We start from the raw sequence: 23,989 nt of genomic DNA on the forward strand, positions 1-23,989 counted from the left end.
ATGATTAGGATTTAATAGAAGGTTGGAAACCTTTTGTGGGCAAGCTTTTGAAGCAAAACAACGAAACTAAATTTGTGTCTACACACGTAGTACCATAATTTTGTTGCTATTAGTTTGCATTTCAATCTTTATCTGTTGATTTTAATTGGCCATGACGTTTCAGTCTCACATGTAGCCCGCAAATACTCTATATTCGGGATGGGCAAAGGAACCGACCCGGCTGGAACCGGCCCGAACCTGAACTAGTCTGGGAACCGAACTTGGTGGAAAATATGAACCGAACCATACCGCCGGTTCTATCGGTTCTTGTCGTGTCTTCAAATGTTGGAACCGGTCCTCAAAAAATAGCAACATACGGTTCCGGTTTTTGCCAGTTCTATCAGTTCCGGTTCTAATGGTTTCGGTTCCCAGTTCCAAAAATCCACAAGAATATCGTCCCGGTCCCGGCCCGACCGGTTCCATCGGGGTCCGGTTCCGACCGGTTCCCCGGTCAATATGCTCATCCCTACTCTATCTAACTTATTATATTTACGTTTTCTATGACATCCCCAAAATCTCGGCCAGAAAAGACCGATTTTCATTTATGCTTTTAAATATTTTCAGAGTAAATCCATTTGATTTGAAAGAGTTGCGGAATTTGTTCCCAAAACAAATCATGATAAAATAATATTTATCAAAGCATCTCATCAAGAGATGCATTTCATTATATAATCAAAACTCGGGATGTCATGTTCCGATACAGACCATAAAGCATAAACGATAAACATTACAAGTCATTCAACAAATATATACATATACAGACTTGTAAACAAAACAACAAGATGATCCATCCATCTTACGCCCTTGTGCTACTTCCTGTAATACAAATAAAACTGAGTGGGTCAGGCTTGGGAGCCTGGTGAGCATATAGGGTTTTCAACCCACAATAAATAAGTTATATTTAATTTCACCAACCAAACACTATCCCGATTACCCATTCCCGTTATCCTCACTTTACGTCCCTAAAACAACTATCTCAAGGGACCTAATCTAGGATTTTTCATCGGGACGGACATCACTGCGAAGGGGTTTCCTCAACAATAGATATCCTAAAGGCAACCATGAGGGGGATAGAGTACACCGGTGAACACATCGTTCACAACACCTACAGGTTATGAACCTGCTAGCGTTCCACTGGACTGTCTAGAAAGAGTCCGTGGTCGTTATCCATACTCCGCTGAATAACTAGATCAACAACAACAACAACAACGAGGCCTCTCATCTGTTTATTACACACCAACTATCTACCCATGTTCTACCCAACATATTAGTAGATAAAAATATACATTTGTATACATAGTTTAAAGAAAACCTGTATAGCATGCTTGAATCAACACATATATCACATAACAGATGAGGCACACACACACATAACACATATCTCATAAAGAAATAAGCAGATCTATAAGATAGAAGAGAGTGAATACTCATTCACACATAACACAACCAAATATATACACATAACACGTATTTTTATATAAAATACTTCGTATTATTGTATTAGAAGAAATAACTACACACTCACTTGATCAGAAGACGATCCGACAGCACTACGGCTTATAGAAGTAGTATTCTTCAGCAGATCTGGAAGATCTCCTCGAAAATCGAACTTCTCGCGGGCAGAGCTTCGACTCGGGAACCGCGCTTCTCGGGATCTTCGGGATCTCGGGACTTGCCTCGGGGCTAGAGTATGATACCGGGGCTTCGGGGTAGCTTCGGCACGAAAAACGATGCAAAAGACTAGAGAGAAGAGAAGAAATTGAACAACAAATGAGGCTGCCTTCGGATCCTTTATATAGAGGCTGGAGCCTCGGAGTACGCGGGGCGTACAGGCGTACGCAGCGCGTACGCGTCCGAAATCGTCACTGCATGCGTCATCCGAAGTGTCGACACTATGCGGAGTACGCGATAGCGTACTCACGTACGCGGGGCGTACCTTGGATCAGACGGGTGACTCGGCTTCGGATAATGCCTCCGATTTTGATTTAAAAATAAATACAAAATGATTAATAAACTTCGGAAATTCATAACTTCTTCATACGAACTCCGTTTTCGACGTTCTTTATATCCACGGAAAGGTGAGACCATGCTCTACGACTTTCGTTTAGACTCCGTCGGCTAATTTTGACTTTATTTTTATTAATTATTTTTAATAGGCCGCGACAGAAACTTTCGTTATAAATTCATAACTTCTTCGTTTGACGTCCGTTCTCGCCTAACTTTTTATCGCTTCGATACCAACAATGAGATCTTCGATTCTCATTTAGATTGCTTCGGCTAACAACCGCTCGATCTCAATTCGAGTATTTCAGGCTGTATACCGCTAAGCCGGAACTTCGATAAATCATAACTTCCTCATACGAAGTCAGATTTGGGCGTTCTATATATATTCGGAAACCTCGTTTCGACTACTACAACATTAACCAAAGATATTAAGTTTATTTCACACTTAAATTTTGACGCTTATTTTTGTTCTTAATTAATCAGACCACGTAATTAAGCAATTAAGCACAAAACACATAATACTCAAATAATACATTCTTATTATTTCAAAACGGGTTACAAAGGTTAACCTAGACTATTATATTGCTAAATATGGCAAGCCCGGAAACACAGGCGTTACATTTTCTAGTGCAAATGTCAAACCTTTATTCAAATTGCTTTAATTATGGAGCTTGCTTATACCATTGATGGGGAGCTATTCATTCATTTTATCTTTGCATGCCCCTCTTTGTTGGGGGTTGATCTTCATGTTAAAGATGAGTTATGTTGGTGCCGGTATAATGTTTAATTTGTCAAATTGGCTATATTTTGATGTTGATGGTGTGTTATTTCAAATTTTCATTGATACCAAAAAATATATGAGTGACTTTGTGTATTGATATAATTATAGGTATGAATGAGTTTTTCAAAGATTTTGTTGAGTATTTGAAATATTGAATCTGATTTGACATTTCTATTAATTATTGAAGACTTTTTAGTCTTGATAGGGTATTGTATTTTTGGTAAATGCTTTATTTTCTATATATATAGTCATTAGCTTAGCTTGTTAGGTAAGCTTTTCCCTCAAAAAGGTTTCTTTGTATGTCCAGTTCGAAATCAATGATATATAAAAACTTTGAAAGATTACTTGCAACTTTATGGTGATTGATTCATGATTGTTCTTCAGATTCCGCACTTTTCATATCGTTTTTCGTCTTAACAAGTGGTATCGGAGCAGGATTTTATAGATCTCGGCGATTATTGCAAGAATTTATTAGATATGATGAAATTTATTCATTAATCTCACTCAGTTCTTTAAGTTTTGTAAATTTTTTGAAGAGAAAAATGAAATAACTCTTGTTTTTCCAAAACTCAGTTCAGATCTGTTATTTTCTACACATTCTATCATCTGATTTGTTCTTGATTCAAGTTTTGGAAGTGAAATAAAAGAAGAAATTTGAGTTTTATCGTCATATTTGTGCTTTAATTCGTTTTCACTCTCTAGAAATCATCTCAGATCTGTTTCTCTCTCTAGAAATCATCTCAGATCCGTTTTCTCTCTCTAGAAATCTTATCAGATTTATTTTCTCTCTTTGAATTTTGTTTCTTGTTGAAGATATGATGGATTCATCAATTTCAAAGTTGTTAACTTCGATTAAAGAACAAGGAATGAAAGTTACAGATTTGAAATTTAATCTTTCAAATACAGATCGTTGGTATCTTGTGTATGGTATGATAACACCTTCGCAAAGTTCCATTGCATTGTATAATCTCTATATAGATGAGAAGATTTCTAAAAATCCATATTTGCGTAATAGAGAATCAAGATACATGAAGTTTTTTGATGAAGAAGAGTCTTTATTGGAACAATTTTGTATTATTAAAGCACATTTCGATGTAGAAAATGAACAACATATTTCAGAGATGAAAAGAGCTGAAAAGAAAAAGGAAGATGTCCTTGGTGTTTTTCACAAAGTTCAAAAAGTTTTTCAAGTTTCTGAAGAAAAGGTGACTCCAGATTTTCTTGTTGAGGAGGAGTCAAGAGTTTCAAGTTTTTTTTTTAGAAATTTTACATTTCGAATCTAGTAGTTCTAAATTTCAGAAATCGTGAAAGTGAAGATCTTTTATTCTATTGGAACTCAAACAGAAGATTCTTTGTGTTCTAATGATAATTTTAAAGGAATGATGCATTATAGAAGGCCTATTATTCACGATGTTCAGATTTACCAAACTCCAAATGATTGTGTACAAAATACTTCTAATGTTCAGATCACAAAATGTGATGAACAAGTTCAAATCCTAAAATCAATGTTGAAGTCTCAAAATCTGGAATGGAAGAAGAAGAAGAAGAAGAAGAGTAAGGTGAAAAAGGTTTGGATGCCAAATGTACAAGTTTCTCATGCTTGTGAAAAAATTCAAAAAGTACAAATCAAGCATGTTAATTTAAAAATGTGTTTAGATGGAGACGTTAGAAGATAGAGAAAAGAGAAAAAGGTATTTGGTTGGTTCAATGAGATATTTGGTAATTTTTGTTTTCCAACTAAGAAGTTGATATCATTTTTAGAAGATGAACATTTTTCTTCAAAGAAATGGGTTTGCAAAAAGTCTTCTTCAATTTTGAATTTCAAATGGACCCCAAAAGTTTCATAAAAGATAAAAAAAAAGTTCAATAAATAAAAAAAGGAAGAAGGGACAACATCTGATATGGAAAGGTCAAAAAGTGAAAAAAGGGACAAAAGCTGACATTCTCTTCAAAAAAGGGGGATGCAAGCTGTCAAATGGACTTTTAAAAGGAGTCAAATTCGGAATTGTGGTCAGAGGTGGAAATGTGGAAATCGGAATAAGTAGTATCGATGAAAGTCTCATGACCGAAATTGAAATCAGAACTTTTAATCAGAACATTTGGATTCGCTATTTCATATAGCTCGCAAGTGTCAATCTCACAATTAGGATTTCAAAACAAAAACGAAATCAGATTTGATTTCGGAGTCAATTTCGTAATTAGAATTGATTAGTCTCGCTTTTCTGGACTCGGGATTGAAGGACTTCTTGCTGAATTGGTTTAATAATAGTGTTGTAATCGGAAATAGCATCTTAATCGAAACTATCTCACTCGGTTCTAATTGCAAGCGAAACAGGATATCGGAAACTGAAGTTACGAATCTGGAAATCGAAAGTTCTTCTTTCGGAATTGATAAAACTACAACCAGAATTAAAGTTTCTACTGTTCATCTCCCGAGAATCGAATTCATCGGAATCAGAAGTGATCTTGCAATCAGAAAAGTAATGTCATTGCGATCGGAATTAACTGCAAATCGGAATTCGAATTCGGAATTGATTCTTCAAAATCGGAATGTTGGATTGAGAAATCACCATCCGAACTTCCAAATGATGTTGCTCGGAATTACAAAGGCAATTGGAACATCTCTGGAAATCGGAAGTTCTTCATTCGGAATTTTGTGATCGGAATTTAATTTCAGAAATCGCAATCGGATTTTTTTTAAATTTATTATTATTATTATTATTTTATTTATCGTAACTGATTTTGACTTTCTCAAGTCAAAGTAGCGTGTCTCGTTCCGATCAAACGAAGAAGATGGGTAAATTTTCAAGTTCAGTCCTCAGAATTCTATAATCTTGGCTGTTTTAACCCATTTTCAGAATTCCTTACAATTTCTTGGGTTTTAACCATTTTTACTCTTTCTACCCAAAATATTTTTATTTGTTATCTTTTTCTTGGTCCAATTCTTTCCAAACCCTTCTAATATTTGTTTCTTATTCTTTTCTTTTTGTCTAAACCTCAAAATCCTGAAAATCCAAAAAGAATGTATTTAATTGTTTGTTCAAATCTAATAGGTTTTGAAGATCCATGTTAGCGAATTTGCTCTTTGTTATAGAGTAGGTTGCTAGAGGTTCTTCTTAACTTTTTGGATTCTCTCCATGATATTTGTTGAAGATTCAAGGGGGAGTGTAGATTGTTTAATGGGGAGTTTGTATTTTTAGATCTTTTGGTCTTGAAGATGATATTTTTCAGATCTGATTTCTCTCTTTGAAGACCCCATGTTCTGACGAGTCTCATAATTTAGGGGGAGAAATGTCAAGAAGATTGGAAATCGTGATCTTCATCAGTCTCAACATCTAGGGGAGAGATTGTTCAGTATTTGAGATATTGAATCTGATTTAACATTTTCGTTAATTATTCAAGACTCTTTAGTCTTGATAGGGTTTTGTATTTTTGGTAAATGTTTTATTTTCCCTATATATATAGTCATTAGCTTAGCTTTTTAGGTAATCTTTTCCCTCGAAAAGGTTTCTTTGTATGTCTAATTTTGAAATCAATGATATACAAAAACTTTGACAGATTACTTGCAACTTTATGGTAATTGATTCATGATTGTTCTTTAGATTCCGCAATCGTCATCTCGTTTTTTCATCTTAATAGATTTATAAGTTATTAGAAATTTGGAATAATCACATTTTTCTGGTAGTAAAAAGTTTTTTTTTATGGGTTTTACATATAAATTCTATTTAATAGTAATAGAAAAAAATTGGAAATTTGATCCATGTGGTTTGTTAAAAATTAGGACTTTGGTTCAAAAAATTTTAGATTTGCACCAATAGTCCATAATAAAAATTTTATTGTAGTTTTAGTCCAATTTTTTTTAAAATATTTCAAATGCAGGATTTTTCTTTTTAATTTTGTTATTTTCATTTTCTTTTACTTATAACAAGTAAAGGAAAAACTAAAATAAAATACTACCTTACCTTACCCCACACTCTCTCTCTCTCTCTCAGTAATTGAAATAAAAAACAAAAAGAAAATATTATCAATATTAAGAAATCGAGATCAATTACTTGGTTCAAATACATAAAAATCTGGTAGTAAACTTATCAACGAGGGCATCAAAAACAATTTTCTTTTGCTTTTAGGATTATCGGATCTCAACTTCCAACACTTTCCTGTGAAAGTTCCAGTCGACAACTCGTTATGATATGAATGACTTTCAGATAGACAATTCAGTTGGAGACATGGAATTAGAACAAATTTTAGGATTATCATACCAATGGAGAAGGATAGAGAGAAAACCAGATAGACGACCCAATTAAAGACGAATGACTTTCAACCTAGATTGGTCCCTTTCCTGTTCCACTGGATTGTGTGTATTTTCGGTTAGCCAAAGGTTAGCACAAACGGGTTGTGGAGACATGGAATTGAAACAGGGGTGATGAGATTAAGTTGCCTTTGTTACTAGAGATCAGGTCAGTGACATTGGGGAGTGACATTGGGGAAAGGGGAAGGGCGATTCTAATATTTAAATGACCACCAAACTCTACATGCTTCTTCTTTTCTTCTCACCGGTCTCCTGTACACCAAAACTAACTCTGTGTTTTTTTTTTTTTTTCTGGTGAATGGTTTGTATATCCGACACCACCACCATACACCCTTCTTCCTCCAACTTCCTCTTTTCACCGGAAACTTGCATCACCTTGTCCCGCTTTCTTGCCATCGATTTCTGAAACCATCGGTGGAAACATGAAATCAAGTTCTAAAACCATTGTCAGAAAAATGTAGGTCGATTTTTGATCGAGTGGAGGTTGAAGAGGGTGAGTCGTTGGGATGTAGTAGAGAGAGGGAGAGAGAGAGAGAGAGGTGGTATTTTATTTTACTATTTTCTTTAATTGTTATAAATTAAGTGTGAGACTCGTGTAATACATAATTTTTTTTTTAAAGAAAATTAATATAGATTGTTAAGCATTGCATGTTTTTTAGTAATAATTTTACATAAAGACAAGAATATATAATGAATATATTAACTGTTTCGATATACAAAGAAAAAAAATAAAAACATGCGTATTTATAAAATGATGATAACAGTAATGTTGTGAACATTAAACATTAATTAAATAAAACTTAATGGTGTAGTCCTCTTATGACATACGCATGATTCGGACCTTAATGATGTAGTCATCTTATGACAGAGCCAAGTCACTAATCATGGTAATCTTGGTGTTTTCCATTAATCTAAGCAAGAATGTATTAACGAATGTTAGTCAATAAAGATAAATTCTAACATAACAAATAAATCATAGTACATCGCACGAGAAAATAAATTCAAATGCATATAATATTTAACGTAACCGAGAGACCAAAGCATATTCAATTTAATTAAAAGATCTAGATTAGCTACCCTTGTCTTAGACCATGAAAATGTATCTATCAACACTTGACATTGAACAGTAGACAAATTCATAAACTAATTACAAGTAGCTCCAAAAAAATCTTGGAAATTATTCATTGTAAAATTCACAAAAAATATGAGTTTCCTTGGTTTTATTTTTAAAGAAGAATGAAAAAAGTTGTTGTTTTCATCTCATATTAGGAAATTATTCTTCGCCATTTCAGTTTTATTCATAAAAAACAAAAACAGTGGAAGCATAATTTTTCTTTCCTCTTCTCTAGCATCAGTGTTCTTAACATACATATTAACATGACGATCTTTTAGCATTAAATTATGAACACAAGCAATAAATGGAACACACAAAAGAAGTCCACAAAGAAACATAATTTTATGACTAATCAACCGAGGGTAATTTGGGGGAGTAATTATTTAGGTAGTGGACTTTATTGTAGGAATAATTTAGAATGTGGGACAAAAATAGTCTCAAGGGCAGTTTGGATAATATTTTTATTTAATTGTTTTTTCCTGTTAGTTACCTTTGTGAAATCAGGTCCTTTTGATTATACTAAAAGTAACATTTTCCCTGTTATTTCAGATCTGTTTTTGTCCCTCTTTTGTTTGAATATCTTGTACACAGGTTAATTTTTATAGCATTTAGTTGGTGGACCACTAAAAACCATACCAAATTAATTCTTATAGCATAAACCTTAATTAACAGTCAATGAGAAAGACAATTGGCTTCAAACACACAAACATACAAAACAGTAGGAGAGCCATATTACTTGAAGAAAATAAATAACCACATGAAAAATATAGTGTCGATTACTTTTATACAATAGTTTATGTCATTTTCGGTGATGTTATTAGTCCATACACTACAAGTGCTTAAGGAAATTACCACATTACCCTGAATAATAAAACACACATACACAAATACAGTCGATTGGTAAAGTTGAACTTCTCTGAGACATTTAATCGGACAACACATATGTATTACAACATGAGCAAGGTTCGGAACATTAGAATAAGAGGAAAATTCGACCAAAGCATGGAAAGGATAAAAGAAATACATAAAATGTTCACATAAAAAAAGAATCAAATAATTTAGAAAAGAACTAATAAAAAGGATTGTTGATCTAATGTAGTAGATTGGCTAACCAATCTGTGATGATGAACTTGATGCTGTAAACTCAATTTCTCAAGAAAATGTGACAGATGAATGAAACTGTAGTTATAAATAATTTACCAAAATGAATACTGAAAGGATATCAAAATCGAGCTGTGAATGAAGCGATGTTTCGAACGTTTCTGCAAATAATCGTGAAATTGAAATGGATTGTCGAAAATTAGGAAGATTTATTTTAATTTAATACATTCCTTGACTGATTACCTCATACTTTAAAAGAGAGTCAACTTTCTTTAAATTGCTTTATAATGCAATAAATTTTATTATATTTTAGATTTACCAAAAAGCCAAAAAAAAAAAAAACCATTAATTGCCAAGTGGAATTAAAGGAAATAGAAAAATGTCATGTGTCATATTAAATTAGGTGATGATATTTAGAAAAAATGAAAAATGTCATGTGTCATATTAAATTAGGATGGATAAAAAAAAATTAAAATGACAAACTAAAATACTCTCAAAAGGTTTTGAACAAAATCTGTAATAAAATTTGTATTGTGGACCACCGGTATAATTCTAAAACTTTTTGAACAAAAATCTTAATTTTTGACAAACCACAAATTTGTAATTTTGTCTTTATGATAATCTACTGGACTCCTACGCCCAATGTTTTAAAAACCGGTTTGAACCGGTTGGATTGGAAACCGAGGAAGGGAGCGGCTCAACTATCACCGGTTTTACATTGATTTCTAAACCGGATTGAACCGGCCGGTTTTTAAGAAAACCCGGGTTAACCGATCAAAATAAACCGGTTGAACCGGTTAAACCGAATAAAAAACATGAAAACGAACCATTTACATAATAAATATTGGTGATTTTTTTTCATATCTATTTAGTTTTCTCAAAATAAAAACATATGATAAATGTTATAAAGTTTTTTGATGTGTTTTTATTCGTCCAAAACCATATTTAGTTTCGGTATTATAATTTATTTTCTTTTTGACATATATGGATTGATGTAAAACACTAAAACTTATGTTTATATGTTATTTTAATGTATTTGGATTTATCTACAACTTATTTTTATATGTATTTTTAATGTTTGAACCTGTAAACATCAAATTCATGATTTATATATGTATGTATGTGTAGAAAAATAGGTTAAACATGAAAAATATAGAAACTGGTTCAGTTGAACCACTGAACCAGGAACCAATCACCATACCTGTTCAACTAAAAAACCGGTTTTTAAAACATTGCCTACCCCAATGTTCTTTCTTTTAGAATCTGTCAAAGCATGGTTAAACTCACATCCCACAAACACATCAAAATTTCAAATTAGTAAGGTAATTTTGTTGAGCGATACAACCATTATGTAGAATTATAGAATATTCACAATCAAAATGTTGGTAAAAGCAACTGAAGCTGACCCAGTGAAGCGATGAACACTAAAAGTAAACAAAGTAGGAAAAACTTATAAACATATCAAAAAGATTTATATTACGAGAGAAATTTATACATTAAAAAGACTCTACTACTAGTAGGTTCATAATTTTTGTACATTGTAGACATACTTAAAACTCTAAGTGGTTCATTTTTGGGCCCTTGAAGAGATATGCGATCTCAGGGGGTTCTTCATGACGACTGTGAACTCCAACCTCTCAGAGAGATCAACATGATAACCATCGGGAGGACTCCAATGGAAATACCAAATCAAATTGGCAACAAAATATTCCAAATGAAGCAGAGCCAAATCAAACCCTGGACATATCCTTCTTCCTGCACCAAATGGCATCATCTTTATCCCTTTGCTTCCAGTTATATCGAAATCACCATTGATGAACCTCTCTGGCTTGAACTCCATGGGATCTTCCCACACCTTTGGATCCAAACCCATCTCAGCCACCATGAAATTTACGTGTGCACCTTCTGGAATCATAAACCCTTGCACCTCTACCTCTTTTGTGGCCCTATGAGCACCCACGAAATGCCCTGGTGGGTGTCTCCTCAGCGCTTCCAAAACCACCGCTTTCAAGTATGGCATCTTCTTTAAGTCCTCTTCGCTTATAAGGGATTCCGGTTCTACTTCTACCCCTGGTGGCGGCGGTGGAGGTGGTGGTCCGGCGACTGAAATGATTTCATCGTAAAGCTTGCTTTGAATTTCAGGATACTTCACAAGATTCGCCATGATCCATTGTAGAGCAGTAGCGGTGGTGTCTGTGCCGGCGTTAAGAAACTCGCTACACATACTCACCATCTCTTTCTGGGTCAGCTTTCCGCCATTTTCCTTGTTAGCTTCTTCCTCGGGAAGCTGTAGATTCATCAGCGTGTCAACATACGCAACAACTTTCTCGTCTCCTACTGATTGTGGTTCAGAATTAGCTGCTTGGATTCGAGATTTAATAAGCGGAATCAACACTTGTTCTTGATCATTACGCAATTTCCAGAGCTCTTTCCATCTGTTTCTAAACAGTATCTTCCCCAACTTTGGATAATAACTGAGTACGTTTAAACGGCCGGAGCCCGCTAACAACAGCAACCGACGCTGTACGCCGGCGATTTCGTTGACTTGGTGTTCGTCAAGCTTCTCTCCAAAGCACATCAACACCAACAGGCAGAACATGGCGTAAAGAAAATGATCAACCACCTTGATTCCGGCAGCGTCATTTTGATCTTGAAGGCGACCGATCAGATTATGAAGGACCCACTTGCGAGACCAAGAGTAGGACGTCACCCGGGAGGGGTGTAGGATCTCGGAGACAAGATTGCGACGGAGGACCCTCCAAGTAGGGCCGTAGGAGGCGGAGGAGATGTTGCGCACGGGAATGGTGCTAGGGCGGTCGGAGAAGATGGTGCCTTTCTGGATGAGGATCTGGTGGGCGACAGAATGGCTGCTGACGATGATCGAAGGAGGAGGACCGATGAAAAGAGTGATGAGTGGCCCATGCTTGGACTTGAGATTTCTGAGGATCGGTTCGAGCTCCGATAAGGGAGTGGTTAGAATTATGAAGATGGAGGAGAGGAGCGAGGGACCTGGTGGTAGCTTTTTGCCGTCTTTCCGGTAGAGCAGTAGGGCTCTGATGAGAGCGGCGACGCAGAGGGAGATGATTAAGACGAACCAGGTCTCCATCTTCGACAAATATGTAAGGCCGGCGAGATGTATGTTCATATATTTCATCGATTTTCGATTTTAGTACACGAAGTAAAACCCATAAGTCAGTGCCTTTTTCTTTTCTTTTCTTTCTTAAATTTATTTAATCTGCACTATGACGACGCTTACTCTTAGTTACCAAGCAATCGGGATCGATTAAAAGAAACCAACAATACGGGATCGACTAAAAGTCCAGATTTTTGTTCAATTAAATTTAAAAATCATTTTTTAAGGTTTATATAAAAAAGATTGTTACAAGTAAAAAAATAAAAAACAAATGGATTTTATATATGTTAATCCGAAACCGGATTATTTGAATTTGTATCTAGTTATACCGTATCCTAAAACCGGATTATTTGAATTTGCATCTTAGGCAAAAATTGGGTAGAATCGATTCGGATTTTGTAACACTTGCAAGAAAGGGCTATATGATTAAGGTATAAAAAAATAATTTTTCGTCACGACGATAAAGAGGATTATGGACCTTATTTAAGCATCATTAACTCCCCAAGACTCCTTCGCTCATCAGCCTCCAACCCCATTTCGTATCTTGCAAACCCTAATCCACCTTTGTGAGCATTTTAAGCCTTAGAGTGTTTTGTTGGTGTTCTTTGAAGGAGGAAGAAGGAAATGGATTCACGTTAAAAGCTCAAGACCTCTTTTGATTCAGAAGCATCTTGCCCTCAAGCTTCATTTAGAGATATAAATCTCTGACCTTGTTTGTTATTCCATTAGATCTTGCTAGTTGTGGAGTTTTGTGTTTTTTAGCCCTACAATATTGGTCCATTTAAGTATGAGCTACTCTAGACCAAGTGAGTTGTCCTTTTGGACGTTTTAGAGTGTGTAGAGTGATAAAAAATGTGATCTTGGCCCTTCCAGTCCTTCCATGCAAAGGTTATGATGTCTTATTGGGTTAAGAAGTTAGGGTTCTAAAGTTTGGGCACTTAATACTCATACAAGATCATAAATTTGGAAACTTTATGGCTTAGAACACTATTTGGGACTAGATTTGGGTTTTGGATGAAAGGACTTATTAGATTAAGCTCTTATTAGAAGGAAAGGCTGGCAGCGGAGTACACTGGATGTAGTTCTAAGTACATTGCACGTAGCCCCTTAAGCCCCCATATCTGGATTGTGTGTACGCCAAGCGTACAAGCTGAGTACACTGGGCGTACTCAACATGAGTCAACTCACCAACGTACTCAGCCTGAGTCAACTCGGTTAACTTTTTGAGCTTTGACCAGATTTTGACCAAGTTTGACTTACGGGTATTTTGGGTATTTTGAACCATAATTCAGACAAAGTCATTGTTGGTGGTTTAGCTGACATGTAGAGTTGGTATACGGAGTTGTGTTGTGTTCAATTATCTTTCTAGACTGAGAGGTGAGTTTTCTTCACTGTACTTGTGGTTCGAAGGCACCAAGGTCGGTTCATTGGATTTTGTATCCTGATATATGGGATTGATGTTATGTTGAGTATATGCTAGACTGGTAGATCTGTATGGTTATCTATGTCCATTAAGTATGCATTAGATTGGTAGATCTATATGATTACCTGTGTTATTGGTTATTGATTGTTATTATGTATATGTTGACATGTTATGGTTTGTTGGGTTGAGGTAGTCTTGCTTTGTGTTGAAGGCCAAGATACCTGGGGCGGTCCGGATAGAATGAAGACCTGCGAAGCGGTCTAGTCAAGTCGAAGGCCCAGAGAGCGGTCCAGATAGACTAAAGGCCATACGAGGCGGTCCAGTCAGGTTGAAGGTGCATGTATACATGTTGTTATTTGAATTGGTTGTGTGTGGTATTTCGGGGAAACTCACTCAACATTGGCTTACAGTTTAAGTTTATGTTTCAAGTACTTCATATGATCGTGGGAAAGTAAAGGCGTGACCGTGCACATCCTTCTGGTTTTATGTTATTGGATTCTAAAGATACTCTAATTTATACTTATTGCTTTTGAGAACAATGTTTTGTAACCAATTATAGTTTTTGGTTGGGTTTTAAAAATGAAAATTTTCCTCTTGATTTTTGGGATGTTACAAGTTGGTATCAGAGCTCTCGTTTGAGAGAATTCGGTGAGCATTCGTCTGAATCCAAAATAAAACTAAGGATCTGTAAAAGTTTTCAAAATTGTTTTCAAAAGTAACCAAGGAAGGATAAGATGTGTACGATCAGCCGGAGCAAGAAAAATATACCCCAAGATACCCATACTATTATATGTTATGATGCTTATGATAATATTGCATGCTAGTGATAAGCTAGAGATCTTCAGGAATTGCATGATAGAATTGCCTGATGTATGATGCCTGATAGCCTAGGAGGACTTTTGATATGCTAGATGAATTTGACATCATTATTGTAGTTTCTTAGTATGTGCATCATAGTTGTACATATCTAAGATTCTATAGCCTGAGACTATTTGGTGTAGCCTTATTTCCTGTTCCTTGTTTGGTTGTGGGCTTAGGGTAGAATCAAGTATCCGACTGTCTATATGATCAACTGTTATGTATGACTAGTATACACGAGCGGTTACAGGGTTGGTGGAAGTTTCATGAGTGAGTATGTGAACAGCCGGTCAGATGAGGAATGCTTAGCCACTCTCGAGAGAGTGAGTATAGGATGTATGCATATCCTAGTTGTGGGTTTGCTTTTTGGGTAGTTTGTGATGATCCATTAAGACAAATATGTGTAGGTGTGGAACATAGTATAGGCCTGTACTAATGGAAGCACAGGACCTGTACGCATAGCAAGGAAGTCCGAAACCTCGAGGGTTTAGTCTACTATGATGGTTGTGATGGTATAAATTGTGACATTTTTGATATATTTTCGTTCATTTTCAGTATCGTGATCACGAGATGATCTGGTTTTGGAGCTGGTGGCTAGGATAGGCCGAGATTGATAGATAATGACATTCGTGAGTTGATTTCTAGTGAGGTAGCTGCTGTTATTTGGAGTTCCATCCCTGAGGTTTTTGGGTCTATCAAGACCACTATGATCGAGTTGTTTGATGAGAGGTATGCCGTTGTAACTGAGGCTGCTGCTGCTGCAGCTACTGCGGCTGTTGTTGCTGCAGGGATTCAGGGAGGGAGATCATTCTAGTATCAGGACTTTAGCAACATGAAGCCTCCAGAGTTTGATGGGGCCAAGGACCTGATTGTGGTGATGAAGTGGTTGTCTAATGTGAAGGGATGTTTCTTCAAATGTCCGTGCCCGGATGACCATAAGGTCAAGTGCACTCTAAACCTCCTTTGATTGGGCATGAAGGATTGGTGGAACCTGTTGATCGGTTCCTACACTCTTGAGCAGAGAACTGTTGTGACATGGGAACAGTTCTCGGACATGTTTCGCACGAGGTATGTTCCCCTGGTGGAGTGGCAGAGGTTGGCTTAGGAGTACTTGGACTTGAGACAGATGATTGAGAGGGTGACGGAGATTACCAAGATGTTCACGAAGATGACTCTTTTTTCCCTGAGTTTGTTGCTATGAAGAAGGCCTGGATGACTTGGTACTTGAGCACGCTCAAGATGGATATCCAATAGTTTATGTCTGCCGAGCAATTCAGTACCATTGCTGAGCTTCAGGATGTCGTGGGGAGGCAAGAGATTGAGATAGATACCCAGAAGAGGGAGCAATTTTAGGCTCTGGTTCAGTCCTAGCCTGTAGCGAAGCGGTTTAAGTCTAGTGATTTATGATCAAGAGGCCAGAAGAGCCGCACTTGTGGCAAGTGCTACAAGGTTCATAAGGGTGTTTGTCAATCTTCTTCTTTTGGATGCCATAAGTATGGCAAGGAGGGACACTATGCAAGGGATTGTCGCCGGCAAGCCTAAATACCGACTACCAGGATTTGTTACCATTGTGATCAGGTGGGCCATGTGAAGGCCCAATGTCCCTTTCTTGCTGCCAAGCCGGTGTAGACTTCATTTCAGACTACTTTAATGATCATAGATGGACGCCAGGGTAGGGCTGAGCCCCTGAGGGCTCAAGAACGTGCTTTCCAGCTCACATCGGAGGAAACCAGGGTGGCTTCGAACGTCGTTACTAGTATGTTTTCATTTATTATTTTTTCAATTATTTTTATGGTATATGTATGTTTATGATTCTTCTAGGTACCTTCTTAGTGAACTCTCTGCCTACTCTTGTGCTTTTTGACTCAAGTGCAAGTCGGTCTTTTGTGTCTCAGCCTTTTAATAGGAGTTATGATATGGCTCTTGGAGAGTTGGAGTGTTCATTGTGAGTTTCTATCGCCAACGAACACGAGGTTTCGACATCGAGCGTTTATCGGGGTTGTGTTTTGTAGATTTTTACGGTTTCTTACCGGATTGACCTGATCCCTATCCCCATAGGGGAAGTCTGCATGATTGTATGGATGAACTGGTTAAGCAGGTTTGGTGCGATGATTCATTGTGATGGTCAGTGGGTGGTAGTTCGAACCCCAAGTGGGGGAGAACTGCATATCTATGGAGAGGGTACCATAGTTGGATTAGCCTTTTTTGTTGCCAGGGCCCGACAGTATTTACAACATGGGTAGATGGGTTACCTTGTGTATGTTGTTAACACTAGGTTTGGGAAGGAGGTTTCGGTTTCAAAAGTGCTGCTAGTCAGGGAGTTCCTAGATGTGTTTCCAGAGGAATTTCCCGGTGTGCCTCTTGAGAGGCAGGTTGAGTTTAAGACCGATTTGGTCCCCGGTACGGCCCCGATTGCTAAGGCGTTGTACCGATTGGCACCAGCAGAGATGCAAGATTTTTCCTCTCAGCTTCAAGAGATGTTGGGCAAGCAGCTTATCAGACCCAACAGTTTGCCATCGGGAGCACCGATCTTGTTTGTGAAGAAGAAGGATGGGTCTCATTGCTTTTGTATTGACAATCAGGAGTTGAGCAAGTTGACGGTGAAGAACCATTACATACTTTCACAAATTGATGATCTCTTCGATCAAATGTAGGGAGCATCTTGGTTCTCCAAGATTGATTTGAGGTTAGGTCATTAAGATTTCGTGGTGTTTCTGTTTGGGCTCACAAGTGCACATGCGGCATTCATGAATTTAATGAATCGGGTATGTAGGCTGATGCTCGATTGATCAATCATTGTTTTTTATTGATGACATCCTAGTCTATTCCAAGACCATGGAGTAGTGTGAGGAGCACCTTTGAGAGCTTCTAGGAGTTTTGAGGTGGGAATAGTTGTATGCTAATTTCTCAAAGTATGAGTTTTGGTTACGGGAGGTCCAGTTTTTAGGACACCTCGTTAACCAGAACAGGATTTTGGTCGAACCGGCCAAGATTGAGGCTATGATGTAGTGGGAGGTTCCGAAGTCTCCCTCGGAGATAAGGATTTTTATGGGTTTAGCCGGGTATTATTGAAAATTTATTCAAAATTTCTCCAAGGTTGATGTGCCCTTCACTCGTTTGAAGAGGAAGGGAGTGGATTTTCACTCGAGACCTGAGTAATAGGTTGCATTTGAGACTCTAAGGAAGAAGTTATATGAGGCTACGGTGTTGACCATTCCTGAGGGTGTTTATGATTTTGTTTGTATATTGTGTTGCATCCATCACTAGTATGGGGGTAGTTCTTATGCAACAAAGGAGGGTTATTGCTTATGCTTCTCAACAGCTGAAGTTGCATGAGGTGTGATATCCTACGCATGATCTTGAATTGGGGGTGGTGGTGTTTGCCCTCAAGATTTGGCGGCATTATCTTTATGGGGTCCAATGTACCATTTACACGGATCAAAAATAAAATACTCTTGAGAGGCCACACTTTTTATTATTGTGTAACGTCCCAAAAATAAGACCATAAAAACTTTTGTTTTTAGATTAATAAACATCAACCCAAATCATTATCATAAAACCAAAGGTATCAATACGTATCAATACTTTCTCAAAATTAGAGTAAATCACAAAGATGCGGAAATGAGTGGTGTGTGCTCTGCAATCATCCCAAGCCCTTCCCTTTGGAACCAGAAGTACCTGAAACATAAATTGAAAACCGTGAGCACAAAGCTTAGTGAGTTCCCCAAGATATCATATACTATACATAATAAACACATAATGGGCCGCGACTGTCATCAGGCCCTGCTCGGTATACAGATCGGGCCCCGCCCGACATACATATAAACATATAACATATAAAAACATACACATGCGATAATCATATAGATACATAGCATACAAAATTGTCATCGAGCCTCTCCCGGTAAGCATAAGAGTACATAACACATGCAAGAGTCACACATACATCTAACATCCTAACATAACAAAACATTGGCCGACATTGGTGCCTTCGACCCGCTAAACACAGTGAGGAAACTTACCTCGAACTGCTGAATCATACTGATAAATCTCTGGCTACTGGTCTGACAAATCTCCGAGCTATCAATATCAAATAACATCCAATTAATAATTGGATTCCAATATATAACCATAAGTCCCAAATTAGGGTAAAAAGACCATTTTACCCCTTACCTAGTTTGTTCCAAGACTAAGGCCCAAACCTAAAATCTAAAAGGTCCAATTACCAAAATAATCATCCAAGGCCCAATCATGGCCCAATTTTCCAAATTGGGCCCAAATCCCTTTCATGGGCTTTTTCCAAGAGAACCCAAAGCAGGCATCAACCCAAAACTTGATGGCCCAACAAGGCCCTAAGCATCTAAGTCTAATATGGCCCAAACCTGTAGCCCAAAACATCCTAAGCCCAACTGGCTCAGTAGTGGGGCGTACTAGTATGTGCAACATACTCGCCTTTGGGCTTGTACGCTAAGCATACATGCTTGTACGCCCAACATACTCCCTCATTCAACCGACTTTCATTTCCAGCTCTTAACTAATTAAGACATCACTCTAAAACTTAGATCTGACTTCCTTGGGCTGATTTATCACGTAAAGTTGCTAACTTGACGTGCATGCATGGCTTAATGAAGCTCTTAAAGCTCAAAAGGACTTAATAGATGACTTAATGCATGCATGAGACCATAAACCCCATAAAGTTTGCACATTTAAGCTTAAGACACTCATAATATGCCCAATTCTAAAAGGATAAGCCCCTAAAACGAATTAACTCATCAAACTAACCCAAAATGGACCAAAAGCATAAAAACCATGACATGAAGAGATCTAAGCATACAAGGATCAAGCTTGGGGCTTTATACCTCAAAGGTCACCAAAAGATGGAGCTAAATATGGATCTCTAAGCTTCCTTCCAATGAATGAGTCTTCCACTTCTTCTTCATTCACTTCAAGGAGCATTCACCACCAAAAATCATGATCAAGACTCCAGAACACTCAAAGAGGATCTTATGGTTCGAGATTAGGGTTTTAGGGCAATAGAGGCTGATAAAGAGGCCAGCCCTAGGAACTTAAGGAGCTTATATAGGGTGCAACACCCCAATTAGGGTTTCATTAAAATGCACATACGCCTCGTGTACATAAGCGTACGCCCCGCGTACGTACCCAAAGGCGCGATCCATCATCGTATTAGTACGCTAAGCGTACACGCATGGTACGCCTCACGTACTAGCTTCTCAGCTTGTATGCTAAGCGTAATACTCAAAAGTAGAAGGGTTGAAGAGAATATACCAAATATCAAGTATTACAATTCTCCCCCACTTGAATCAGACTTCATCCTCGAAGTCCGCCTCCCCAAATAACTCCAGACAGTGCTCCCTCATCTCATTTTCCTGCTCCCAAGTCCACTCCGAACCCTTACGGTACTGCCATTGCATCTTCACCAACTCGACAACCTTGTTCCTCAAGGTTTTCCTCTTCCAATCAAGGATCGCCACCGGTCTCTCAATATAATTCAGGGGGTCGTCCACCTGAATATCCTCCAATGGTACCATTGCGAAATCATCTACTAAGCACTTCCATAACAGAGAGACATGGAACGTGCTATGAATCTGACTGAGCTTATCTGGAAGATCCAAGCGATAAGCAACCCGTCCCACCCGAGCAAAAACCCTGAAAGGACCAATATACCTAGGGCCCAACTTGCCCCACTTCCTGAACCGGATGACACCTTTCCAAGGTGACACCTTTAGGAGAACCATATCTCCCACTTGGAACACTAAATCTGACTGACGACTTTGAGCTGTATGGAGCCTACTCCAAACTTCTTGAATCAGCTCAGTGGTCTTGAGTACCACTTCGGTACTCCCCATAACCTGCTGACCAACCTCGCCCCAACAAATCGGGGTCTTACACTTCCTCCCGTAGAGCATCTCGAAAGGAGGTCAATTAATGTTGGCATGATAACTGTTGTTATATGAAAATTCCACTAACGGAGGATATGTATCCCAAATCCCACCAAAATCCAAAACACGCGCCTACATCATATCCTCTAGGGTCTGAATGGTCCGCTCACTCTGATGATCGGTCTGTAGATGTGATTTTGTGCTGAAATGGAGACGAGTGCCCAAATCATCATGGAACCTCTTCCACAACCTAGAAGTAAACTGAACATCTCTGTCAGAAATCACTGATAACGGCACCCTATGACGTGCCACAACCTCCCTAATATAAATCTCAACCAACTTCTCTGCAAAAATACTCTCCTAAATCGGGATGAAATGCAAGCTCTTGGTCAAAGGATCCACGATGATCCAAATCGAATCCACTCCCCGTGCAGTCCGAGGTAGCTTCATGATGAAATCTATGGTAATATCCTCTCATTTCCATACGGTAATCTCCGACGGCTGCATCTTGTCGTGAGGTCTCTGATGCTCGGCCTTGAATTTCCTACAAGTCAAGCACCGCTCTACATACCAAGCCACATCCCACTATAGGGCCACCAATAATCAAGAATAAGATCCTTATGATGGGTTTTGATCATTTTAACAATGCAACCCTAGAAACCTTGGATCTATGTTTTCTCTAATACACATGCATATTTGATTTTTCCAAGGTTTACTTCCTAACTAGCATGGCATGGGGAACATGTAATATAAAACTAGTAGAAGTACATACCTTTATTGTTGCTTGGATTCCTTGAAGACTTTGTGAGCCTAGCACCCCAAATGTTGTGCCTCAAATGCTTCACACAACACTACAAGACTTGGAATAACTTGAGAGAATACACTTGCACTCAAATTTCGATTATGCCCTCTTAGAACTCTTTAGTAGTCCGATTTTGCTAGCTATAGGGCTCCTTTTATAGTATTGTCACAATTAGGATTTACACATGAATGCCCTTAATTGTCATGACTCTTCATTTCTAATGATCCATGGGTTTGTAACTCCCATGAACTATCCATGGAGCTCCAAATAGTTATAACCCAACTCCATAAACCATGGATCATAATTCCACCATAAAAGATTAGATGATTGTCATAATCAGCCCCATATATTTAATTAGTTTCATTTTGATCACCAAATTAATTCTAAATTAATACTTGATCAACACTAATTAAATAATACTATTATTAATATATTAGCGCTTATAATATATTAATAATCACAAGTGTCCTTTCTCTCATTTAGTTTATCCAAGTATTGCAATACCATGCAACCCAAATGGACCATGTCGGGTCGGGTCAAGTACATACCAAATAAAGTTTTGGACTTAGACACTATATCCAACAGTCTCCCACTTGGATAAGTCTAATAACTATATTTTCAGATATGACTTCAGGATCCGACTAGCAATTGTAGCTCTTTCAAAGTCTCTCGGAACTGAGATGATAATGATACACCATTTAAGATAAGTGATCATATAATCCTCTGCTCTCAAGATATCAGCCGGACAAACACATGGAACATGGTCTTACTTATTGTCCAACATTTGTTTCTCGATCTCTGATTTGCTTCAACATAGAACTAAATTGAACACATCAATTAGGTTCTGACCAGACCCGGTACATAAGTCAAAACCAAATCATCGAGGGGCCCAGATATCGCTTCTATTTCTAGAAGGAACAGATAAACTTCGACTCATATGCTTGTACTGACTACTTGTTGAATTATGCACAAAAGCACGTTTTATAACATCGAGTTACCAATGCGTTTTCATACAATCAATGGATAACCAACTCATAGTCAACAACTCATATCTCTAGGTTTGAAGATTTATATGATATTACCATCTCACGATCACTCAAGATAAATTCCATGAAGTGATGCAAGTGAGCATGGGTTGAATCCAATACTCAGGACTTATGAGCACTCATGAATGTTGTAGCAACCATTGATATGTCTAATGCACCTTAGACAAATCTTACAAGCCAAATTCATGACAGTCTTGATTCATATCTACTTCCGACATATGACCAACTGTGGAGAGTTTGAATAAAATAATATTCTGGAAGTCAAAACATGCAAAATTGAAACCATAGTAAACGATTAACATAGGATAGTAACAATTTACTCATAAATAAATAACAACTTTTATTTAATAATCAAAATGTCAATTACATTTTACAAGTTTCATAGAACTATCTAATTATCAAAACTAATATCATCCTTCATACCAATGCGCCTCGCATGCTGTAGATGCTTAACCCTACTCAGTCCCTTTGTGAGGGGATCTGCTGGGTTCTCATCCGATGATACCCTCTTTGCCATGGGGAGTCCTTTTTCTATTCGATGTCTAATGAAATGGTATTTTCTGTCAATGTGCCTAGATCTCCCGCGATCTCTTGGTTCCTTAGCCAAAGCAATCGCACTTTCGTTGTCACAGAAAATTTCCATTGGCTCCTTTATAGCTGGTACAACTCCAAGGTATCCTATGAAGTTCTTTAGCCATATCCCCTCATTTGCTACTTCACTTGCTGCTATGTACTCTGATTCACAAGTAGAATCAGCTACCTTCTCCTGCTTGGAACTTTTCCAAGTAATTGCTCCTCCATTTAGCATAAAGACCCAGCCTGACTGAGAGCGGAAATTATCCCTATCAGTTTGAAAGCTAGCATCATTATATCCTTCCGCTCTCAAGTCATCACTTCCACCGAGGGTAACGACCCAGTCCTTAGTCCTCCATAGATACTTGAGAATGTTCTTTACCGCAGTCCAGTGAGCCTTGCCAGGGTTCCCTTGATATCTACTGACCATGCTCAAAGAAATAGCCACATCAGGGCGAGTACAAGTCATAGCATACATGATAGAGCCCACAGCGGAAGCATATGGTATATGACTCATCTTTGCTATCTCAGCCTCTGTACTCGGAATCTGATTCTTACTCAGCTTGGCATTACTCTGGATAGGTAATTCCCCTTTCTTGGATTCTTGCATGCAGAACCTCTTCAACACCTTATCCAAGTAGGTACTTTGACTAAGTCTAATTAGTCTCTTACTCCTGTCTCTCATTATCCTTATCCCTAAGATATAGGCAACTTCTCCAAGATCCTTCATAGCGAAACACTTCCCAAGCCAGGACTTAACCTCCTACAAGGTTGGGATGTCATTTCCTATGAGTAGTATGTCATCCGCATACAACACCAGAAAGCTGACTATGCTCCCACTAGCCCTAACATATACACAAGACTCATCTTCGCTCCTCGAAAAGCCAAACTCTTTGATTTTCTCAT

The 23,989-nt window shown here is 37.8% G+C and overlaps 1 protein-coding gene across 1 annotated transcript; it reads right to left on the reverse strand.

Moving 5' to 3' along the window:
• Positions 1-10,807: 10,807 nt before the first annotated feature.
• Positions 10,808-12,686, reverse strand: LOC111917806 (cytochrome P450 89A2). Its single transcript, XM_023913450.3, has one exon. It carries the CDS (start codon positions 12,500-12,502, stop codon positions 10,916-10,918), a length of 1,587 nt encoding a protein of 528 aa, XP_023769218.1. The 5' UTR covers positions 12,503-12,686; the 3' UTR covers positions 10,808-10,915.
• Positions 12,687-23,989: the final 11,303 nt, after the last annotated feature.

The sequence above is a fragment of the Lactuca sativa genome, chromosome 4, assembly GCF_002870075.4.
Source record: "Lactuca sativa cultivar Salinas chromosome 4, Lsat_Salinas_v11, whole genome shotgun sequence".
Taxonomy (NCBI): Eukaryota; Viridiplantae; Streptophyta; class Magnoliopsida; order Asterales; family Asteraceae; genus Lactuca; species Lactuca sativa.

Excerpts from the sequence above, each read along its gene's own strand:
- LOC111917806 (XM_023913450.3), bottom strand. The coding sequence starts at position 12,502 with ATGAAATATATGAACATACATCTCGCCGGCCTTACATATTTGTCGAAG.